Below are 20,875 nucleotides of genomic sequence, written 5' to 3'. Positions count from 1 at the left end.
GCTATCTCACTCGGGTCTATAAGTAAACGACCAGCAACACAACTTTCCCACTCTCAAGATACCCGCTCCCTCTCTTTCTCTCTCTAGAAAAAGTTATTACACACACTCTCTCTCTCTCTCTCTCTCTCTCTCTCTCTCTATATCTATAGATTTATCTTCTGTATACGCAGTTGGAGTTCGGAGGGCTTCGTGAAGCTTTCTTCCAGCGACTGGCGCTTCTGATTTCGGCCTCTTCCTCTTAGTCAGTCGAAATATATGTACTATAGGATTTCACGAACACTGTATTTCCTCAGTTTTATCTGTTCATTTATTTATTTATCTGGGTTTGAGCTTGGGTTTGTGACTTCTCGATCTAGGGTTTCCTTTTTGGTCCCTGTTGTAAGTTGTTAAATTGTCTACTGTAAGTTGGTGTTTAGAATATATACACATAATATATATATAGTGCGCTTCTCTTCTGAGGTGGCCTCTTGCTGCTGGATTTTGCTCTTGTGGGATTTTGAGGATTGGATTTGTGTCAAGGTAATTATAATTAGGCCCCTCTTTTATAAATAGTGAATTATGTTAGAGCCGCTGTAGTTAAGATATTTGAGTTATCTTAAATTTAGTTCCGATGAGAGAACGGATAAATGGGTGTTGGGAGGGGAGGGAGCAATAAGAACTGTTGTTTTCGGTGGATGTTGGCTGTTTAGGTTCAGTTGCTTTTATTTAATAATCTAATATGGGCTTGGTTGATTTCACTAATTTCCAAGTGAAAACTGTGAAAGAATAAAGGAAATGATACGTTGCATCAAACAATATAAGTTTGTGGATTTGAAATCATGCGAGGTTACCGTCTTTCTAGTGAATTTAAGAGATTGGCGAGGACATGATTGCAATTTCTGCAATGCTTTGTGCAGAGGCTATTTTGTTGCACTACTGGGTAAAGAACACTGAATAATTGGACAGAAAGACATAATGATGGCTAAGAAGGACAGATTTCCGCCAGGGTATTCTTCTAGTTTTGCTCCCCATTATGAATCTGAAGGATCAGGTAGCTCAGGACGGATTGATTCAGCTGAGGATTGTTCTGCACCTACGAGGAAATGGATTGATTTAAATTCTGCTTCGAGGGATGGTTTTGCTGTACCCATTCAAGTTATCCCCTTATCCAAATTATCTTCATATGAGCGGAAGAGTTTAGTGCTTCGCTTGACATCAGAGCTCGAGCAGATTCGAGTTCTTCAAAATAAAGTTGAGTCACAGAAAAAGAGAACTGCAATTGCTGTTACAAAGTCATCTTCTAGTGATATTCTCAGCTGCAGTAATGCCCAACAGAAAGGTCTGCCAGCAGGGAATGTAAAGAAGTCATCTGTGTCAGGTTCTGGGCCAGGGAAAAAAGCGCGTGGTTGGAATCGAGGTATTACAGGAAGGTTTGAGTCGGCCCACACTGGTGTAAATGCCAATGCAGGATTGCTAAAGCAGTGTGAGAGTTTGTTGAAGAAGTTGATGTCACAGCAATATGCTTGGGTGTTTAACACACCCGTTGATGTGGTGAAACTGAATATTCCTGATTATTTTGACGTTATCAAAAACCCTATGGATCTGGGAACAATAAAGAGCAAGCTTGCTTCAGGAAAGTACTCAAGCCCTTTGGATTTTCTTTCTGATGTCAGGCTTACTTTTACCAATGCAAAGACCTATAATCCTCCTGGGACTGATGTCCACATCATGGCTGATACGATGAGTCAGTTTTTTGAATTGAGGTGGAAAACTATAGAGAAAAAACTTCTCGGAAGTACTTCCCAGTCACTACCTGGCAATTCAGGGATTCTTGAGGAAACTGAAATCACTAAGCCATTGCCCCCGTCAAAAAAGAGGAAGCTTATCCCAACAGAGGGTGAAGTAATGCAAGAGCCTACCAAGCCAAAGATGACGGATGAAGAGAAGCATAAATTAAGCAGTGAATTGGAAGATTTGCTTGGTGACCTGCCTGACAGTATCATTGACTTTCTAAGGGCGCAAACCTCGACTGGAGGCAATGGTGGAGAGGATGAGATCGAAATTGACATTGATGATCTAAGTGATGACACCCTGTTTACCTTAAGGAAGCTTTTAGACGATCATTTACAAGAGAAACAGAAGGACCACGTGAAATCTGAAGCCTGTGAGATTGAGGTAATTTATTGAATCAGTTTGCATTCTTGTTCTCTACAGTGAAAATCCTGTTCGTAATGGTAAGTGCGCTATTTTGGCATTACGAAAACTGACTATGTTGTTCTTATCTCTTTGTCAGCTGCCAAATGTGTCAGGGCTTAGTAATTCCTCATTGCGACTCGAGAAAGGTTCTAAATTTTGAGATTTTGTTCTATGTTTAGTGTCATTTCTCTGCTGTCCATCTGGTGTCCCACCTGACCGTTGTTTCTCTCATGTTAACTACTTCAGGAAATGATCCTACCGATGAGGATGTTGATATTGGAGGTAATGAGGCTCCTGTCACTAGCTACCCTCCAGTTCAGATTGATAAGGACGCAGGGGGCAGAGCTGAAGAATGTAATGAAGCAGGTTGATGTTGATGCATGAATACTATCTTATTCGTTCATGTGTCCTGTATAGGGACTGTGTGCTTGTAAATGCTGCTTTTAAACATTTTTTTTCTAACTTTACTTTTCAACTGTGCTACCTTATTATTTGATTCCTTGAGCCGTGAAACATCAAGTGAAACCTTAACCATACTTGCCCCTGCCTCTCTAGGATGGTCCAATAGCTTGGGGCACCTGTGCACCAGAAAACATTTGAATTAAGCACATTCATGATTATGCTTATTTTGAAACTCTGAGCAAAAGTTGAATCTGCAAGTGGCTAATGTGGTAAATGCGGAGGCTTTTGCAGACTTTCTTGTGTCTATGATTTTCGTATCTCTGTAGTTTGGTAAAGAAGAAAGTTCCTCTTCATTGCAGGAGACCTGATGCTTAACTTTTACCCCTACCTTTTGGTGCATTGGTGAAAGATTATACCTATAATAATTGTTCTCGGAGCTTAATTAAATAGTTCTTTTTTGCTTGTCTTTCCTACTTCAATTAAAATTCTATTTTCACATATATGCAATTCGTGATCTGGTGTTCTGGCGAAACCTACACAGCCACTCCGTGGAAGAATAAAGGAATTTTGGAGGCTTGCTTGGATCTGTAGAAAATAGAAATATAATGTCATCTTTGTAGCCATTTCTTTGCTTTTGTTTTTTATTTCTTATGTTCAAGATTATAGCACCTGATACTTGCATATTTGCTTTAAAAAAAAGAATATGAGGATTCTTTTCCCCGTCTGAATTGGCAATTCCGGAGCAGGGTGAATGGGTTACAGCAGGGATTGATGTATTGAGTTGGTCTTCATTGTGTCGTCCTGTGTTTCTAAGATGTTGGAGTAATCGTTGCAAGGGGTGTGAGATGTAGAGTGTTTAGCAGGGGTTATATCATGAAAAGCTGATCTTACTGCTTGTCCTTGAAGCCATATTCTCTCTTTCTCGTCGAACATGATGTCTGCAATGGTATAAATGTTCACAAACTATTAGAATGCCCACTAATCCCAACAGGGAGAAATTGTTGCCTGATGTTGCTTGATGAATATAGCCAACTTTTATTTTTGCGGCTTCTAAGTCATAGCTTCTCATGGAAACTTATCTACCATCATTGTATTGTCCAAACTTGAGGTTTTGGAATCATAGTCATCCCAAAGTTGTTAGACTTTTCATGTATGCTAATTGCTAATATTCGTACACAATTGGCTTTTGGATGGTTCCAACCATTTCTGAGATCTGGTGGTTTGTGACTTTTTTTGGGCCTAGTGTAGATTCTCTTTTCCTTGTTGACACAAAAAAAAACACTCTATTTTTGCAGACACATGACGATGATTTTTCTTGCTTTAAGTTTTATGGTTGTGCTACTTTACTGATGTTACTCAATCATGCAGGTCCAGACTCTGATAGAGGATCTGAATGCTCCAAAGATTCTTCAGCTGTAAAGCAAGTTCAGGTATTGAGGGTGTGAGGATGTTGTCTAAATTTTCTGTTTATGTTCCCCTTTCTTGTTATGAACTTCAATATCACATTTGTCGAATTATGTGATCTTAATTAATTGGTCTGTCGCTGCAAGTTGGATCATAAAGTTTATCCATATCTTTCAGGATGATATTGGTCAGACAGTGGATTCAGAAAAAAAGGGCGATGCCGAAGAGCTGGTTGATGGACATGGTAAGTTTTCCATATTTGCTTGTTTTTTCCCCCCTGTGAGACTTCTGCTCTTCTCCAAAACTTTTCATTTTCATGGATTGGGGTTTCAATATGGTAATTCAGAAGACAGCACAAAACTCTAAGGTGTAAGTTTTTTGCAATGTCCTCGTGATCAGCCAAAGATATATCATCTTGCTTTATTTTATGCAATTGTTTTGAAGTGTTCTATCTGTCAAATTTTCTTTTCTGTTGGACTTTGGTTTATGGGGAATGACTGCTCAAAAGTTGATTCTTTGCTTGCATTGGAAGTTGTATGATATGTTTGTTCAGGACTGAATTTTCTTAGATTTCTGCCATTTCCAGTTTTGGACTTTTATACTGCAGTTCCGGTGCCATGAAATCTTAATTTTGGCTATGGAGTTCAGTTTAATTCTCTCTCTTCTTGTAATACAAACTGCTTTGGTGGGTATGAGGTCTGTTATATGATTTTGCCCTGCCTGCTTGTCTCTTTGTTTTTATATGAACCTTCACATAAGATCCATATGCATTCCTGTGGCAATATTGATTTTTAGTGATTGGATGCAATAGTTACACCAGCCATTCTGTGGTAGTCTTATTGGCTATACTCTCTGTTAAAAGAGTAATTTCAGTTGGTCATGACCGACTTGCATTTGTGAGTGTCGAGGGCGTCATTGGCTTGTGTATAATGGCCATTTGACAGTGTTTTAAGAATATGAGGGTTAGTGGGAGGATTTGGCTTGTATATATGGGCCTCATACGGTTTTCTTCAACTGAGGTGAAAATTCTTTGAATGGTTTAGAGCTTTACCTCAAAAACCACAGAGGAAAGAATGGAAAAAGGCAGTCAGGAAGAATAGTAATTGACTTCCTTCAGTTGTATTCTGGCATTCTTGTTCTGTGCACTGGCTTCTGTGTAATTGGGGTGGATTATAACAAGTTCATGGTTTATGATTAAGAAGCTATGCAATCACCATTGGTTCTACTATGACATAATATGGGCACTTTGTTTGTATGGTGTCAGTAACTTATCTGTGACTATAAGCATCGTTCTAAGTTGCTTATTGATTTGTATTGTGTTTTTCTACAGCATCTGTTAGTGGACTGGACCAGCTTGAACAAGGTTCACAACTAAGGCCATACTCGAGCGATTCAGATGGTCAGCTGGATGGTAAGCAATAAGAAATGATGTATTGGCTGTGTCAAGTACTTGCCATTCCTTATCTGTGGTTGTTGGACATATCAGGGGAGAGTGCACAAGCTGAGAGGCAGGTCTCTCCTGACAAGCTGTATAGGGCCGCTCTTTTGAAGAACCGATTTGCAGATACAATCTTAAAAGCTCGAGAAAAGACGTTAAATCAGGTTGGTTACATTTGATCATATGCCTCGGTTAACTTTCCTGGTGCATGCACCTTGATTGATGTTTGGGATATTACTGCAAGGATGATAAGGCCGATCCAGAGCGCCTGCGACGTGAGAGAGAGGAACTTGAGATGCACAAAAGGAGAGGTTGTTAGTGATGAATTTCTTCCTCATAGAATATGGTGAATGAAATCATTTTCGATGTGATAAAAAATGAAATAATGTTAACAATCACCTACTAATTGACCAGAGAAGGCTAGGTTGCAAGCAGAAGCCAGAGCTGCAGAGGATGCTCGAAAACGAGCTGAAGCAGAAGCTGCAGCTGAAGCAAAAAGGAGGAGAGAGCTTGAGAGGGAAGCTGCCCGAGAAGCATTGCTTAAGGTTTAGCCAAATTTTGATGCCACGGCACTCAGATTGTCTATTTCTTCTCGCTCTTGCAGCTTTCATCCTTACTTGGACCCCTTAATTTTTTTGCCCACTTAGATGGAGAAGACAGTTGAAATCAATGAAAATTCACGGTTTCTAGAGGATCTTGAAATGCTGAGGGCTGTGGCTCCTGAGCAATTACCTAGTTCTGTGGATGAGACCAGCCCGGATCGCTCACCAGATGGCTTTGGAAGTTTCAAATTTGGAGGCAGCAATCCCTTAGAACAGCTTGGATTGTACATGAAAGTGGACGATGAGGAAGAGGAAGCGGACCCCCCAAGCATTCCGAATGCAGTTGACGATGTGGAGGAAGGAGAAATTGATTAAGTCTCTGTTTTGCTCCCACCACTTTCTGATTAAAAGCAAGAATATTAAGACCACATATGGATAAGAAATGCATGCAGTAGATTCTTGGAAAACATTCTTTGGCAAAAAGGAAAAACCAAAAAAAAAAGTGAGGAAGCGGAAAAAAATTAAAAAAAGAAAAGACTAAAGATAGGAAATGCAGAAGAGTTGCCTGTGATCTAACTGCTTTGTGTGTGTTACTGTACAACAAAGTAAGTGTGGTATACAATGTGTAAGAGTATGGTATGAAGTATGAAGCAGAAAGCCAAAGGACTAGTGACTTGGCGAAATAGTTGTTAATGAGCGTACGTTGTGTGTATTATAACTCTAATGTATTCGTTGATTGCGGATCCATCCAAAACAAAGAAACTCTCCAATGTAAGTTAAGTTGTTGGCTTGTTTTTTATGTGTGGGCTTATTCATAAATCTATGGAGATGATGAAAATCAGAGAGATTTTTGTGGATAAGACTTTTCCTCTCTTTGAAGCAAAATCACGCTAAATAAACCAATGGAATTTAATGGCTAAAAATGGAAGTTTATTCTACCTCTGCTTTATTTGGATACAATGTTGAAATTATCGAATTTGGTAAGTTTTTTAAGTATGTTGAATATGTAAGGCGTTCCACTCTAGACTTTCACATCTGTATATTAATAATCAATTCCATCCAATCAATAAATACGAAGAAAAAGGACAAAAACTGAAAAAAGATAAAAAAATAAAAAAAAAAAAAAAAAGATGGAAACCCAAACAAGCAAAAAAAGGGGAGACAAATGGATCCGAAAGCAAAGAGGGCAATGTGGCGTTAACCGCTCTGCCTCTGCCATAACCATGAAAAACTCCTTCAACACCTCAAAAACCTCAACTCCTCGATATCAGCAACCACCAACTTTCCATCCTCCGCCGCCCCAATTCTCTTTGCTGTATTCCCTCCTACCGTAGCTCTATTATACACGAAGCTCCATAATCTGATTATTCCCAGAAATCCCTAATTATATTTGTGGCCAATTCATCTTCTCGTGTTCAGATCATGGATTTTGAGACCCTGAAATTTCTGTCAAGCCCTCTTCCTCTTTTTTTCACCGGTTATTTGATCCTCTACCTCATTGCTTATTTCATCATTTTCCGGTCCTGGGCAAGAAGGCTACGCCCCGAAGCTTCCAGCTGCGCCATATCCCTAGCTCATGGCACTCCGGCAGTGTTCTTGGCCTTTCGTGCCATTCTCTTTGACTCAGCACCGGATTTCCACTCTCAGAACACCCCGTTCCAAAGTCTCGTCCTGGATTACAGCATTGCCTATTTCTTTATGGACCTTGTCCATTACTTAATCTTTTACCCCACAGACGTTCTCTTCATCGGCCATCATTTAGCCACTCTCTTCGTGTTTTTGACCTGCCGCTACGTTGTTTATCATGGGGCTTGCGCCATTCTCGTGCTTTTGATTTTGGCCGAGGTGACGAGCTTGTGCCAGAATGTCTGGACTCTCGCCAGCGCCAGGAGATCGGATGTGAAATTTGCTGCCAAATTGTATGATTTCCTGTCCCCTCCGTTTTATGCTTTGTACTCTGTCGTCAGGGGTTTTTTGGGACCTTATTTTGTGTACCGAATGTTGGTATTCTACTCGAGTGGGGCTGCGGATAGCGTGATACCGAAATGGGTTTGGATTTCATGGGTTTTTGTTGTCTTCACTGCGATTTCTGTTAGTATATTGTGGATTTCGAATCTTTGGATTCAGATGTACAGAGAAAAGATGAAGAAAGTCGAAAAGAAAGTTTCATAAATGCTGAAAAAAGAACAAAAGTTCATTCTTTTCAGGTGTTTAATGCTCCTATATTGTATTCTATGTAATGTGTGAGAAAAGTATGTGAATGCAAAATCATTCTCGTTCTGTTCTTGCAATAAGAATGTGGTGATTGTGTTTTATGTTGGATGATTACGTTCAGATTTTGTGTTACTTTTAAGCTTTGGATGGATGAATGTTTTCTGTCATTCTTTGTGTTTCTCGGGGGCTATTATACGCTAGTGGTTATTTCAGTGATGAAATGCCTTCAGCTGAAGGTAGTGAATATTCAGTTTTAGTGTTGCTGATGGTTATCCAGCTTAAAATATTCTAGTTTATTACAAACAGATATCTGGTTTGGTGGCCTGTTTTATTGACTATGGAATCTTTTATGTCCGTATAGACAATGAATCGAAATTATTTTCTTGTTGGAGTTGGTGTAACGTAATCATATAGATTGACTACCTGTATTTCTGCCTTTGATTGTAGTTCTTCTTTTATTATCACTGCAATGTTTTAATTTTGGCCTCTTGTAGTGGACGACTAGGTCACCTTTTTTATATTATGATTTACTTATATACAGTCAGACAATGAACAGTTAGTTCTACATCATGCATTATGTATGAAATTTTTTTGATAAGTGACTCTGTAGATTTTAAGATGTGTGTTTGCTACATACCGAACAATATCCAAGGAAGTTATTGGTTATTGGTCTGCTTCAGGAAAACCAGTTTAGCAGTTGGATTTTGTTTCCATAGAATTGCATAAGTACATATGAAACACAGAGATCCTTTTAATGTGTGCGAAATAAGTCCTTTGGTTTTTGCTGGATTCTTTTTGAAATGCTGTACTCCAAGACAAGGATTTCGTTACTTCCACTTTCTGTCCCTGCCACAATAAGTTTTGCAGAATTAAAATATTTGAACGAGATGTGCTAGTTCTTCATCTCGACTATCTGGAACTAGTTGGAATTACACCTGGATGTTCTTGCATTCTTCTCAGGCTGGGCTGCTGAACTGCTTCCCCATATACCGTTGCTCTTCTTTTTCCACCTTTTGAATTCTATGATAGGATAGCAGCATTTAGCCATGAATCATGGATGTTGTTGCATGAGTAACATTTGTAGCCTTTTTGTGCCTTACTTTCCCAGTGGGTGAACCAAGTTAAGCTAATTTTGCTTGGTCTATAGATTGCAAACCAAAACACCGGGAAGCTGAAACAAATGAATATACTGTGTATAATCTCATATCCTTCCTTTCTCTTCTTCTGTAGTTATTTCCACCCGTATATTCACTTCTATAAACTTCAGAAATATTATGGTAGAACATGTTTTTTCTGTTCTTTCATCCATCTCTGCGCAAAAACTAGTGATATGTAATTAGATTAATTCCACTTATATTATGTTTTCTTCATGTTTTCTTTCTTGGTCCATTTTCATCTTTCCCCCATGTCTTGTAGTTCTTGGATGTTGGTTGTGTTAGCCTTGTACCCACAATCTCAAGGGTGAAATTCTCCAGTATACTATATCACGAAGTCCTCTATCTAAACTAATTGTCTTATTTTGGAATTGTGTGGACAATAAACGGTTCATTTGATTTATCAATCATTAAGCCTGAAAACAAACAAAATTTTGGTAGTCATAATATTCCTTTTTTTTTCCCTCATTCACGAAATGAAACGAATACGAACAAGGAGTAAACATGTTTATACACATACAACGAATGCAGATAGATAATTCGAAGCAGCTTTAGAAACACTATCATTTTAATTTGTCTTTGGTTTCATAGCCTGAATCTTCCCTTGTAAAACAATTGACAAACCCATCATGCTGAAAAATCTTCTCAGTATGCCTGAACAGTCGAGCAGATTCCCCCCGGTGTCGACCATTCTCAAGGATGGAATCAGAAGTTTACTTGTTTTTGTCTGAAAGGTAAAAACTATAACTAGTTTGCATCTCGGATGGGGAGATGTTTATGAGTAGAACTGGTAGGATTTAGCTTGAAGTATGATTTGTCTTAGCCCTCCAATTGGTGCTATGATCATCAACAGAACTCCAAGAACGATGCAAATCTGAAATACATTGAACCAAAAACCCAAACCCATCAGCTCTCACAAGCCCTTACATTTTCAGGAAGAGCAGAGGGTTAAGAAAGTCAACTTACCCAGTTAGTGAACCAGGACAGGCTGAATCTCCTAGGTTTGTAGATGGCAAGCCACATGATGCAGGGAAGCTGGAGGAAAGTTTCAACCATTTTTATGTTATATATTCTACTGACTCAAGACACCATACAGAAAAAAAAATAGATTAAGCACTTCCAAGTAATGCTTACGAAGTATGTAGTTGGTGCGAATGCGAATCCACCGAAAAATCCAAGAAGTCCACCAAAGAAAGGGAACGTCATGCCGACGAACATCGTAAATGCTGAAAACCGGATGAAATGTGTAAGTTCCTAAGGGGGTTATAAATATCAAGCTAACATTCAATTTGCCTACTCAGAAGAAAATATAGCAGCTAGTAACGTACCCACGTAGATATTCCTGGAGATAAACCGCAAGTACCAAGTAGGTCTGAACCTTAGTTTCTTCACAAGGACCGTCTCTATCATGTCAAAAACTGGCATCGCATAAATCTGCATCCATGTGTATAACACAGAACTATGTTATACATCTTTCCTCCTATGAGCAGCTTAGCTACAAACAAGAAAAGTGAAATTTCAGGCTCACCTGGTAGCTTCCAATAACATGAACCACAACAAACATGTTGGCCATGGCAATGAGCCACACAGGCTTGTTTAATGTCATGAGAATATTGTCTTCAACAGAATTGCCAAACATCCAGTATCCGATGAAAGCCACCGGGAAGTAGCAGAGTGCAACAACAATATAAGCAACAATCACTCCCCTCCACATGGGTATCTTTGATGGCTTCTCCGGTGTTGAAGGGATTGTGGCTTGAATCTCGAGGACAACATTGTGACCGGCATAGGCAAAAGCCACGTCTCCCAACGCACTGAAGAAGTTGAAAACAGTACCAGCTGTGGTCGTCGCTTTATAGCCATACTGCACGTTCCGTTGCACTCCCTTGTCGACTGATGCCCCCCAAGCAATTGTAGAATAACTTAACGACACAAAATCAACATATTAGGATTTGCACCATTGACAAGAATTCATGTTTCTTTTCTACTGAATGGAATAGAAAAGAGTAAATATATATGTACCTCAAGGACATGACTGCTGCTGCCAAAGAAACACCAGAGATTGAATTGAAGTTGGGAAGATGGGAGAGTACAAAGTGGACAGAAGCAAAGATCATGATAAAATATGTAAGTTTGATGCTTTTGCAACCCGGACAGACCAAATCATGGAACTTCTTGAGGGATTTGCCTCCTGTAACCATGTAAACTATGTCGACTCCAACTTCAACAATTAGCTGCTGAGGGACTACAATCCAGAGGCCAAGCTTTTCACCAAAAGCATGCTGTCCAAGTTCATGATACCTATCGAAACGTTTCCCTGGAACCATTTCATGCATCTCAACCATTTGCCACAAAGTGTATAGAGTAATGATCCAAGATATCACCATCACTGTTACTCCAGGCCCCCTGGAAATTAGTACAATTAGCACTCAAGAAATGAAAATCACATCTCCTTCTCTCTAGTATTCTATTTTAACTTGTTGTAGCGTATTGAATTTTTACCATCCAAGTTCAGACATGGCGTATGGGAGACTGAGGACTCCAGCTCCAACCATGGCAGTAACATTGTGAAAAGCTGAGTACCACCATTTTGCGTTTCTTGAAGAAGTGATGGGCAGCCATGCATCAATTGCTTTCTCTTCTGCAGTCCGGGTATCCACCTATATATATATATATATATAGACATAGTGTTTTTTCAGTCACTTGTTAAAATTTGCTTATAAAGAGTGATGGCCATCAACATTTAGTTGAGTTCGCACGTATATGAGATACTGGGTTCAAACCCAGGTTTCCCACTCCCATTGTTGTTGTAATTAAAAAACACAAGACAAGACAGGATAATGCTTAGATATTTCATTTTAATTAATGTTGTGATAATATTTTGTAAATAGGTTTTATTATTCCAACGATCATACAAGAAAATAAATATAATCACCACATACTCCAACAATCATAGAAGTCAAGGATTCATGTGAGAATTGATTTAGATAAGATGGATGAGGGTGTAGTGTGTAGTCAACACACATGGTATCAGATTTGAAAAACCCAGTTGAAAACTTGGTAAATAAATCCTCTGATTACAGCTGTAGGTGGTGGGAACGTGGGGAGTCATAAATAACGCAACTTGTTTGAAAAATATCATGACGGAGATGGAATTAAAAAGCAAATGAAATGCTGTTTCTGGTCAACTTGTTTTGTCTTAGGTAAGTAGAAAGGCAGTTAGTTGTGTGTTTGGCGTAAGTTGGACGTCGTCCTCTTCCCTCTCTGAATGTGTATGTGCTTAATATTACAAGACCAAATTCCTTCTCTCTGAATTCTGAAATTCATGATTCTTGCCTGAAAACTGCATCTATTTCCAAGTCCCACGGGTGGGGCAGTATGATCACGGTGGATGTTTTAGAAATACCATTATATTGAATTAGTACTTTTTTAGTTTTATTGTACTAAATGATACCATAATCAACTGTTGAATTCTTAGTTCTACTGATATATATATGCATACGAGATACAAGAACACCTCGGCCCCAAAGACAGAAACAAGTGATCAAGTTGATCAAATTAAGACACTTAGAAAAAAAAGGAATGATAGAAAGAGCATGTAAGACATGGATGTATGGAGGCATATGTAGTCATTTTGCATATCAGACACATGAGTAGGGGAATAAGGGGTACTTACATTTTTGGAGTAGTCATCGACAGCTTGAGTTCCCATGGTGAGACCAAGAGAGAGGAGAGTAAGAGCAAAGTGATGAAGATCGATAGGGAAATCTGAAAACCCTGAGAGAGAGCGTTTTTACATATATCTATATATAGGATTTGAATTGTTGGAGATGAAACTTATGAAATGTGGTGAGGTAGAGAATAATTAAATGGAAGGGCGGAAGCAGACGTTTTTGTTTGACTTTAGGACAATATTACTATATTAATGCTTCATACCAATCAATCTTAATTTTAAACAATACAAACACAAACGCTGCCCTTCTCCTCTCTGTCTCTATTTCCTAAGAAAATTCTCTCTCCAAGCCGGCAAATACAAACCCTTCCAACTTAATAATGACTTGTTTTTCCTCTTTTTCAACGAAACATGTAATTACCAACAAAAAGATGTGCTAATCATGATTTCAAAAATCTAGGTCCAAATTCAATGCAAAGAATCTGAGTTCATATATATCTGGTTCGGCAAAGAATTTAATTTGTGGACTGATTTTGTTTGCTACATATATAGTTGGTTGCTCAAATAATATATATACATAATCCAGCTCATCATCAAATATTATATATAAATTAATGATCCACTAATCACCAAATAAATATTATTAATTAAGCCTTGATCTTTTCGCAGCAACTTGGAAAATTACACTTTCCCTCCAAATTTCTCCTACCTATAATTAAAATACACCTAATTCTAATTAATTATATATTTTTTATTAACATCCTATATATATATATATATATGTCATTCCTTATATGCACACATAGTATATGATATAGTTGTGGTTTCGAGTAAGAGAGTCCCAAAAACGAAATACCCTTGGCACATTAATACTTTTCGAGCCTAATTTTTTTTAGAGAAAGTATTTTTATGAAATGTCTTGTCAAATAATAAATAATTAAGTTAGTTTAAAAAATTAATAATATATAAAATATTTATAGTCGTATTGAAAATTTTATACGTAATATGATAGGATATATGTATATTTACTGTGTGGTGTGTGTATAAAAATACTTTGACAGCCTTATTAATATATGCAGCAGTATAGTATTGTGACACACAGATTACAGTTTGGGACAGCTACCTATTCTGCTATATATACTATTTTTGTGCCAGTGGTTAAATGATAAACTAGTTTTTTCCCATAACTTCTTTCTAATGAAATTCCATATATATATATATATATATATATAATTTACCTCAATAACAAATATTGATTTTTATAATAATTTAACTTTATTATATACGTAGGTTTGGAGAGTTTTGAAATTTTAATTTATTATTAATTTTTAGTTATAAAAACAATTAAAGAACCCAATTAATAAAAAAGAAAAACGTGGAGTATGATGATCAAGATAATCCATGGTCTTAATTTTGAATTACTTGATTTTATTTTTAACTATTTTAAAACACAAAATTAAAAAAAAAAAAAAAAGAAAAAAGAATCGCGGATTAGTAGTCAAACACGTGGAAATCCATGGTTTCGCGCCTAACTTTGCTGCTTGCATTGGGGTAGGGGTTTCCTATCCACACACACAATTCCATCATCATCATCATGATCATGAATCACAAGTTGAGTGATGCAACGTTGACTTGCTACCTCTGTTTGTACTCAACTCAAGTCTTCCTTGGAATCTCACACACTAACTTAAGTACTCAACCATACCCATTACCCCCCATTTCTTGATTATGCATCTCCCAAGAATCTCCCACATCCTATTCATTTATATACTACGTCAAATGAAATTGAGACAATTGGGATTCATTCATCTCATCAATCAATCTTTCAACTTGTTCCTTTCATATTTGTAGCTTCAAACTAAATTAAGGTTTACGAGTTGAGTGGGACTACTTAATTAATTGTCTCTTGCATCCTTCTTTGAATTTCCATCCCTCTGCTATTATTCCTTTTATTATTTAAGTTTTTCTAATTACGTAAGTTGCACTTAGTCAGACTGTGTTGTCGAAGAAAAGTCCCACATCCAGTTTAGTGATCGTGCATCTTTTTAGATTCATACAAAGCAAGAATAAACAATATCTCAAACAACAGAACGACGTCAATCACATTAAGACGCCATATATTCTGTCTTTAGAAAAAGATGGTAACGACATGCCATATATTTTGTCTTTAGAAAAAGATGGTAACGACATGCAATGTGAAGAGTAAAAAAATCATGGAAAGATAAAATTGAAAAGAAAAAAAAAAATATTATTGGGAGAGTTTGTTTGGTTTGACATGAGAAAAGGTACAAAGTGCCGGAAAGGAGGTGGAAAATTCGGAGCAGTTGCTTATTATAATGTACAAAGAAGACTAAGGAAGTCAACATATATCAAATGGTGTTGGCGCAGCATTTACTTTCACAACTAATAATGCTTGTCGACACCTAACTGTGCTGATATCTTGACTTTTCCTCTTTCCAAATACCTCATACTTTCCATCATTTTTCAGGAATTATAAAATGAATACTTATATAATATATGATACAGTTTTCGTCCTGATTCATTTTTAAATATATTAAATGATATACAGTTTTCGTCCTGATTCATTTTTAAATATATTAAATGATATAATGAATCACATCAAATAAAAGAGATACAGGGTAAACTGATTCAGCTTTATCCAATAGAATGTTGGAAAGTATACTCTAACATGGTTGGGGTGACGGCGACCCATTTTAAGTCTTTATTCAAAAAGAGAACCCTAGAAATTGATGGTTTTGGAAATTTCTACACTAAAATCTTTGAAATTGGTGCTAAAATTTCCAAAGAGTGAGGTCAGGAGGATGGGACTTTTACCAAGTCAAAACGCTAATGTCATTGTTATGTTACACGGATGTAATAAATATTCGAATCCAAATCAATAATAGTTAAACATTCTCATCCTTTATTTATTTATTTTTTTTTGTTTATGATAATTATAGAGCAAAATGTTGACATCTTTCATCTCTTATTTTCGAATGATATCATGCTGCTGCTATCCCTAATGGACATGGAAGAATTCGAATATCCAGCAACAGTCTAATTTTGGGCCGCAGCTGAGCCCAATTACGAAACACTTACAAGATCCGTCTGCCGTGTGACACAAAACCTAATTAGATAGAATGTTGGATTGAATAAATTAATAATTTTTATGTTTACTCATTACTATCACACGCCGAAAATAGGACAAGTTATGAGGGACTATTAGACCGTAGTTTCTTGTAGTATGATGTCTTTAAGGCTCAATCCACCCTTTATCGGCCCTTGTAAACGGCCCCTAACATTGCAGTCCATTTATGATGAGAGTTTTTAGCGTGACGGAAATGAAAAAGGTTAGAAATTGAATTATTAAAACATTGATGAAAAGAGGGCGGACACAAAGTTGTCATTGTCTTTGGGGAACACTTCCCATCACCTGCTGTAATAAAGATTCCTACAACTAAAGCAACCCTTCAATTTCATGCCAATCATAATTACCAAAGGCAAGAAATAGATAGCACACCCGCCCCAGCTCATTGCAGTGAAAAATCAATAACCAGACATAAAGACTAAAGCCATCCCATTTACACAGTCATGCAAGTCTTTAATAGTTTGTTCCTCCAGTGCGTGATGGTATGAGATGCCAAACCGTTTGATAGCCCAGCATTATATCAAGAAAACGATTCTACTGCAGGGCAGCATATATTGCGCAAAATGTCATCAAAGGAAAATGTAAGCAACAGATATGATAGGCACCTAGTGGAGGTCATGGATCCAAACTTTGTACAAAAACTATTTTAACACCTCTACCTCGTGGACCCCTTACTCATGCCGCTGATAGAACAGAACGTTCGTAAATATCGTACGGTTGTGGGTCGCCGGTAGGAGCCTCTAGATGTTGGCTTGAACCACCGAAGCAGAGGTACTGGTGCACTAACATCTTGTTCACCAAACTAGGCCTGTGGAGGGAATTTCTTGCACCATCATCGTTTATGGTATACGAGCAGGAAGGCTTTGCAGTGTCATTCTCAATCTGACCTCCTTTTGGTGTATCCACGGAACTTTGTGAAGACAATGACAATTTAGAGAAGGAACTAGAACGTGATCGATGAGGAACTGTAAAATTTGGGACTGCCTGCATAACACCGTGCATCACCCCTGAAGCTAGTTTCTTTTTTGCAGTTGGACTTGGTAGGTTGCTCCTCACAGAAAGTGCTCGTTTGTTGTTAGGAAGAGACGAGGGCTTTGAAAATCTCTGACGTAGGGGGACTGGAACACCTTCCGAAGCGCTTGCAGAGGTCCGGTCTTCCAGTTTCTTGAGCCTATCTGAAGCTCGGGTTTTCATCTTGGGCCAGTGGAGGAGCCGTTTCAGCCGTTGTGCTGCGTAATTTACTGAACCGAGCTTAGTACTTTTTCTGGGACTATGGCTCTCCACATTTGAGCCGTGGTGACTCAAATCAGGTGAATAAGTAGTGCTCGGGCCTAAGCTACGACTGCCATCTGATGCATTCTCCAAGCCCGTGTACAAGAATATTTCAACATCGCTTATTCTGAAGGACGTTCCTGGACTGCTTCCTATACTCTGCCTCTTTATGTGGGATGCAATAACTTTTCTTGCTGAATAGTCCTGAGAACTGAAAATCCCACCGGCAGATATCAGTTGTCTGGTTAGTAGCTCTGATGAAGCAGAATGTGGCCGTTGCCTGAGAATATCGAGAGGAGTCATGCCATCCACATCACGGATGTTCACATTGATGCAACCAACGGTCATAAGTAGGTCAACAAGATCAGAATGAATATTTCCCATGATAGCCAAATGAAGAGCTGTTCTGCCATCATTATTCTTGGCATTGATGATTTCTTCAACATTGAAGAGCTTCCCGCATAGCAAATGCTTCAAGAGATCGATTTGGCGGTCCAATCTCCGGAAACCAGGAGTCTGAAAACCAGTAACAACAGAATGCAGGAATGTCTCTCCTGCATTATTTCTGGCATTGATTGAAGAAGGCGATGCAAGAATTAAAGCTTTGACAACAGCTAAATGCCCCCTGTGGGCAGCCACATGCAACGCTGTATTGCCTTGATTGTCGCTGGAGTTGATAATCTCAGCAGACGATACAAGATCTTTGACTACCTGCAGAGTGTTTAAGAGCAGAATGATTATGAAGGACAAAAACACAGTTATCAAATAAAACCGGAAGCAGAGAAAGCAAAGGTGAGTTTCATGGTGCCCTCGCAAAAATGAGGCGCTGCGTCAGGCCCCTGTCCAGCTAACACTCGTAAGCATCAAAACATTAACTTCAAGACACTAAAATGCAGCTGATAAGCGAGTGAAAGAAGCATATTTTCCAAGGAACCTCTAAACTTCTGAAATTGGTGCAACATAATAATCAATGCATTTGACAATCTGTTGGACACACCACCATTCAAGAATGGAGAGCAACCACCTCTGACCTTTGCCCCAGAAGAGAAAGATGACTAAGATAAATTCTATTAATTCTACCTAGCCTTATCTTGGCATAAGCTAATATTAGAGAGTTCTCTTTTTCCCTCATAAACCATACAGATGGTCAAGCATGGAGAGCAAAAATCTATATATTTGTAATTTGCAAAAACAAAGAATTCTAATACAACAAGAGACTGAAACTAGGTTTCTCACCTCGACCTGACCCCGGGCTGCCGCCGCATGTAAGATTGTTGCTCCCTGAATATCTCTATAAGCCAAGGCATCATCGGAGCAATCACCAAGAAGGTCCTTCACCAGCTTGAGATTACCTCCTCTCGCAGCTGCATGCAGAGCTCTATTCATTATCTCCAACTTATAAGCAGACGGGATCTCCCCAATTGTTTCCTCCACCCCTGTCCCGCCACCCGTCGGAAACCTCGGCGAGGCGGCAAAATCAAGCACCACCCTGAAAACCTCAGAGTTCTTGCTCCTGGCGGCAGCGTACAAGATATCAGTCACGCCATACTCTCCCTCTCCAAAGACCAAAAGAGGGTCTCTCTCCAGCAATTCTTGAACAAAACTCAAGTCCCCAGCGGAGGCAGCGGTGTACAGAAGCCATCCCCCATAACCACCCCCGATGAGGGAGTTTTTACCTTTCTTGTTTTCACACTCGGAAAGCAGCTTTCTTGCCACCTCGGAGCGGCACTTGGCAACATCATGAAACTGTTCTTCGTCGTCCCAGACAGTTTCCAGGCGGCGGATTCTACGAAGAGATGTGAGTTTGATGAGGTGGTTGCCGTCGAGGCGGAGGAGTTCCCGGACTAAATCGTAATGTCCGTTGGCGGCTGCCCAATCAATCGGTGAAGCATACCACCATTGATCTCCAGTGCTTTCCCACCTCAGAGGGAAGTATGTTGGGGGAGTCATCTCAGAGAAAATTTTGCGCGAGAGGAAAATAGAATTTCAGCCCCAAAGAACACAACCCTTTTTTGGCTGTGCAAAAACTTCAGCAAAATCCAGATAACAATAATCAGATTCCTCGGTCAAAGCCAAAAACCTACAGAAAAATGTGATTTCGGCAATAAAAATTGCAGCCTTTTTTGTTTTCTTGAACACAATCTGTGTAAAAACCAAACCCCCAGAATATGACAATCAGATTCCCTTTATTCAAAGATAAAAGAGAATACTTTGGTACCAAGCTTTTCAATGAGAAAATTGAAAAGAATGGGGAAAAAGGAATACAAAACTCAGAAGCTCATTCTTGTATGGGCAAATTATACATCGTAAAAGGTGGTTTAGTAGCCAAAATGCGTATCTCCAAGCAATAAAAGAGAATAAAGGGTAGACCCTACAAACTTTTAACAAAGAGTTTACCAGAAAGAGAGACTAGAAATGCAAAAACTGGACCTGCAGACAGAGAGAGAGAGAGAGAGAGAGAGAGAGAGAGAAGGGGTAAAGCAAAAAGAGAAAAGGGGAAAACATTTGTCATTAGGAGGAATAATTACAACAGGTAAAAGCTTCAAATAGTACTCTAAAATATAGTTGCATACAGTAGAACAAGCTGGAGTAACAATTATTAGAATTCTGAAAAAGCAGGAGAGGAATTAGAGAACAAAAACATGCCACAATGAGTATTGTTTATTACAAATGATGTCAGTGAACAGCTAAACCATAATTAACAATATCAAACAAGGGATATCAGATTCGTAAAGGAAGAAAAGCCCATCATTTTTCTCAACCCATAAAAGGAAATTGAATTGTCCCAAAGAAAATATGAAATTAAACTTTTTAGGCCTGTTTACCTTAAAGTATTAGTCTGGATAAGCAGATTAATATAAACTAATATTATGTATACTTTGTTATATAAGAGTTTGGTACTAAATACTGTTTTATTTGTATAATTAATACCACCTTGATAATGGTAAAAGTTTTAGTCCATGATCAGCCAATTTTTGCTGGATGATTTTACCCTTGGTAATAAAGTCAAAAAGTAGAGTTGGTGGGCATTCATCTCTCTCCTCACTTTCTTACATCTTGGGAGTGAGACTTTTCCTCCATTTTTGCTCACCCGAAGCTCGTCTCTGAGGTAAGTTGTTTTTGGTTTGCTTTTGCAGAAGCTCAAACGTGGGACTTATGGAGCTATTTTTTCTGTGTTTTGGCTCATATCTTCCTAGCAAAATTTCGATACTTGAGCTGACTTTTTTTTTACTTTTTCTATTGTCGGTTTGTGGCGGTTTTCTGGTAATATAAGCTTGTGGGAAAAATTACCTGTCTTCAAATGCTCGTGGCTGAAGAATCGTAGCTGCCTGTCTTCCAAAATTGTGAAGGACCCACCAAGTAACAGTGATGGTGCAATTTTTAGGGCTTGTACATGAATTTGGTTGTGGCTTTAAATTAACAGAAGGGGTATAATGTCTTTATGCTACCAAA

The 20,875-nt window shown here is 38.5% G+C and overlaps 4 protein-coding genes across 4 annotated transcripts; 2 read left to right on the top strand and 2 right to left on the bottom strand.

The window, feature by feature from the left end:
• LOC105177395 (transcription factor GTE8) lies at positions 42-6,760 on the top strand. Its single transcript, XM_011100533.2, has 11 exons — positions 42-519; positions 897-2,154; positions 2,273-2,321; positions 2,422-2,541; positions 3,946-4,007; positions 4,159-4,225; positions 5,312-5,392; positions 5,468-5,583; positions 5,664-5,730; positions 5,834-5,964; positions 6,067-6,760. Exons 2-11 carry the CDS (start codon positions 955-957, stop codon positions 6,334-6,336), a joined length of 2,163 nt encoding a protein of 720 aa, XP_011098835.1. The 5' UTR covers positions 42-519; positions 897-954; the 3' UTR covers positions 6,337-6,760.
• LOC105177394 (TLC domain-containing protein At5g14285) lies at positions 6,966-8,289 on the top strand. The gene has a single exon (XM_011100532.2). The coding sequence runs from the start codon at positions 7,384-7,386 to the stop codon at positions 8,131-8,133; it is 750 nt and encodes a 249-aa protein (XP_011098834.1). The 5' UTR covers positions 6,966-7,383; the 3' UTR covers positions 8,134-8,289.
• LOC105177393 (lysine histidine transporter 1) lies at positions 9,755-13,191 on the bottom strand. Its single transcript, XM_011100531.2, has 8 exons — positions 13,006-13,191; positions 11,832-11,989; positions 11,352-11,735; positions 10,858-11,251; positions 10,658-10,763; positions 10,464-10,555; positions 10,296-10,364; positions 9,755-10,203 (listed from the first exon to the last, which is right to left on the bottom strand). Exons 1-8 carry the CDS (start codon positions 13,039-13,041, stop codon positions 10,105-10,107), a joined length of 1,338 nt encoding a protein of 445 aa, XP_011098833.1. The 5' UTR covers positions 13,042-13,191; the 3' UTR covers positions 9,755-10,104.
• Positions 16,599-20,128, bottom strand: LOC105177392 (ankyrin repeat domain-containing protein 50). Its single transcript, XM_011100528.2, has 2 exons — positions 18,659-20,128; positions 16,599-18,133 (listed from the first exon to the last, which is right to left on the bottom strand). The coding sequence occupies exons 1-2, from the start codon at positions 19,370-19,372 to the stop codon at positions 16,826-16,828; spliced, it is 2,022 nt and encodes a 673-aa protein (XP_011098830.1). The 5' UTR covers positions 19,373-20,128; the 3' UTR covers positions 16,599-16,825.

Source organism: Sesamum indicum, linkage group LG15 (assembly GCF_000512975.1).
Source record: "Sesamum indicum cultivar Zhongzhi No. 13 linkage group LG15, S_indicum_v1.0, whole genome shotgun sequence".
NCBI lineage: Eukaryota > Viridiplantae > Streptophyta > Magnoliopsida > Lamiales > Pedaliaceae > Sesamum > Sesamum indicum.
This window is presented reverse-complemented; position numbering and strand designations above follow the sequence as displayed.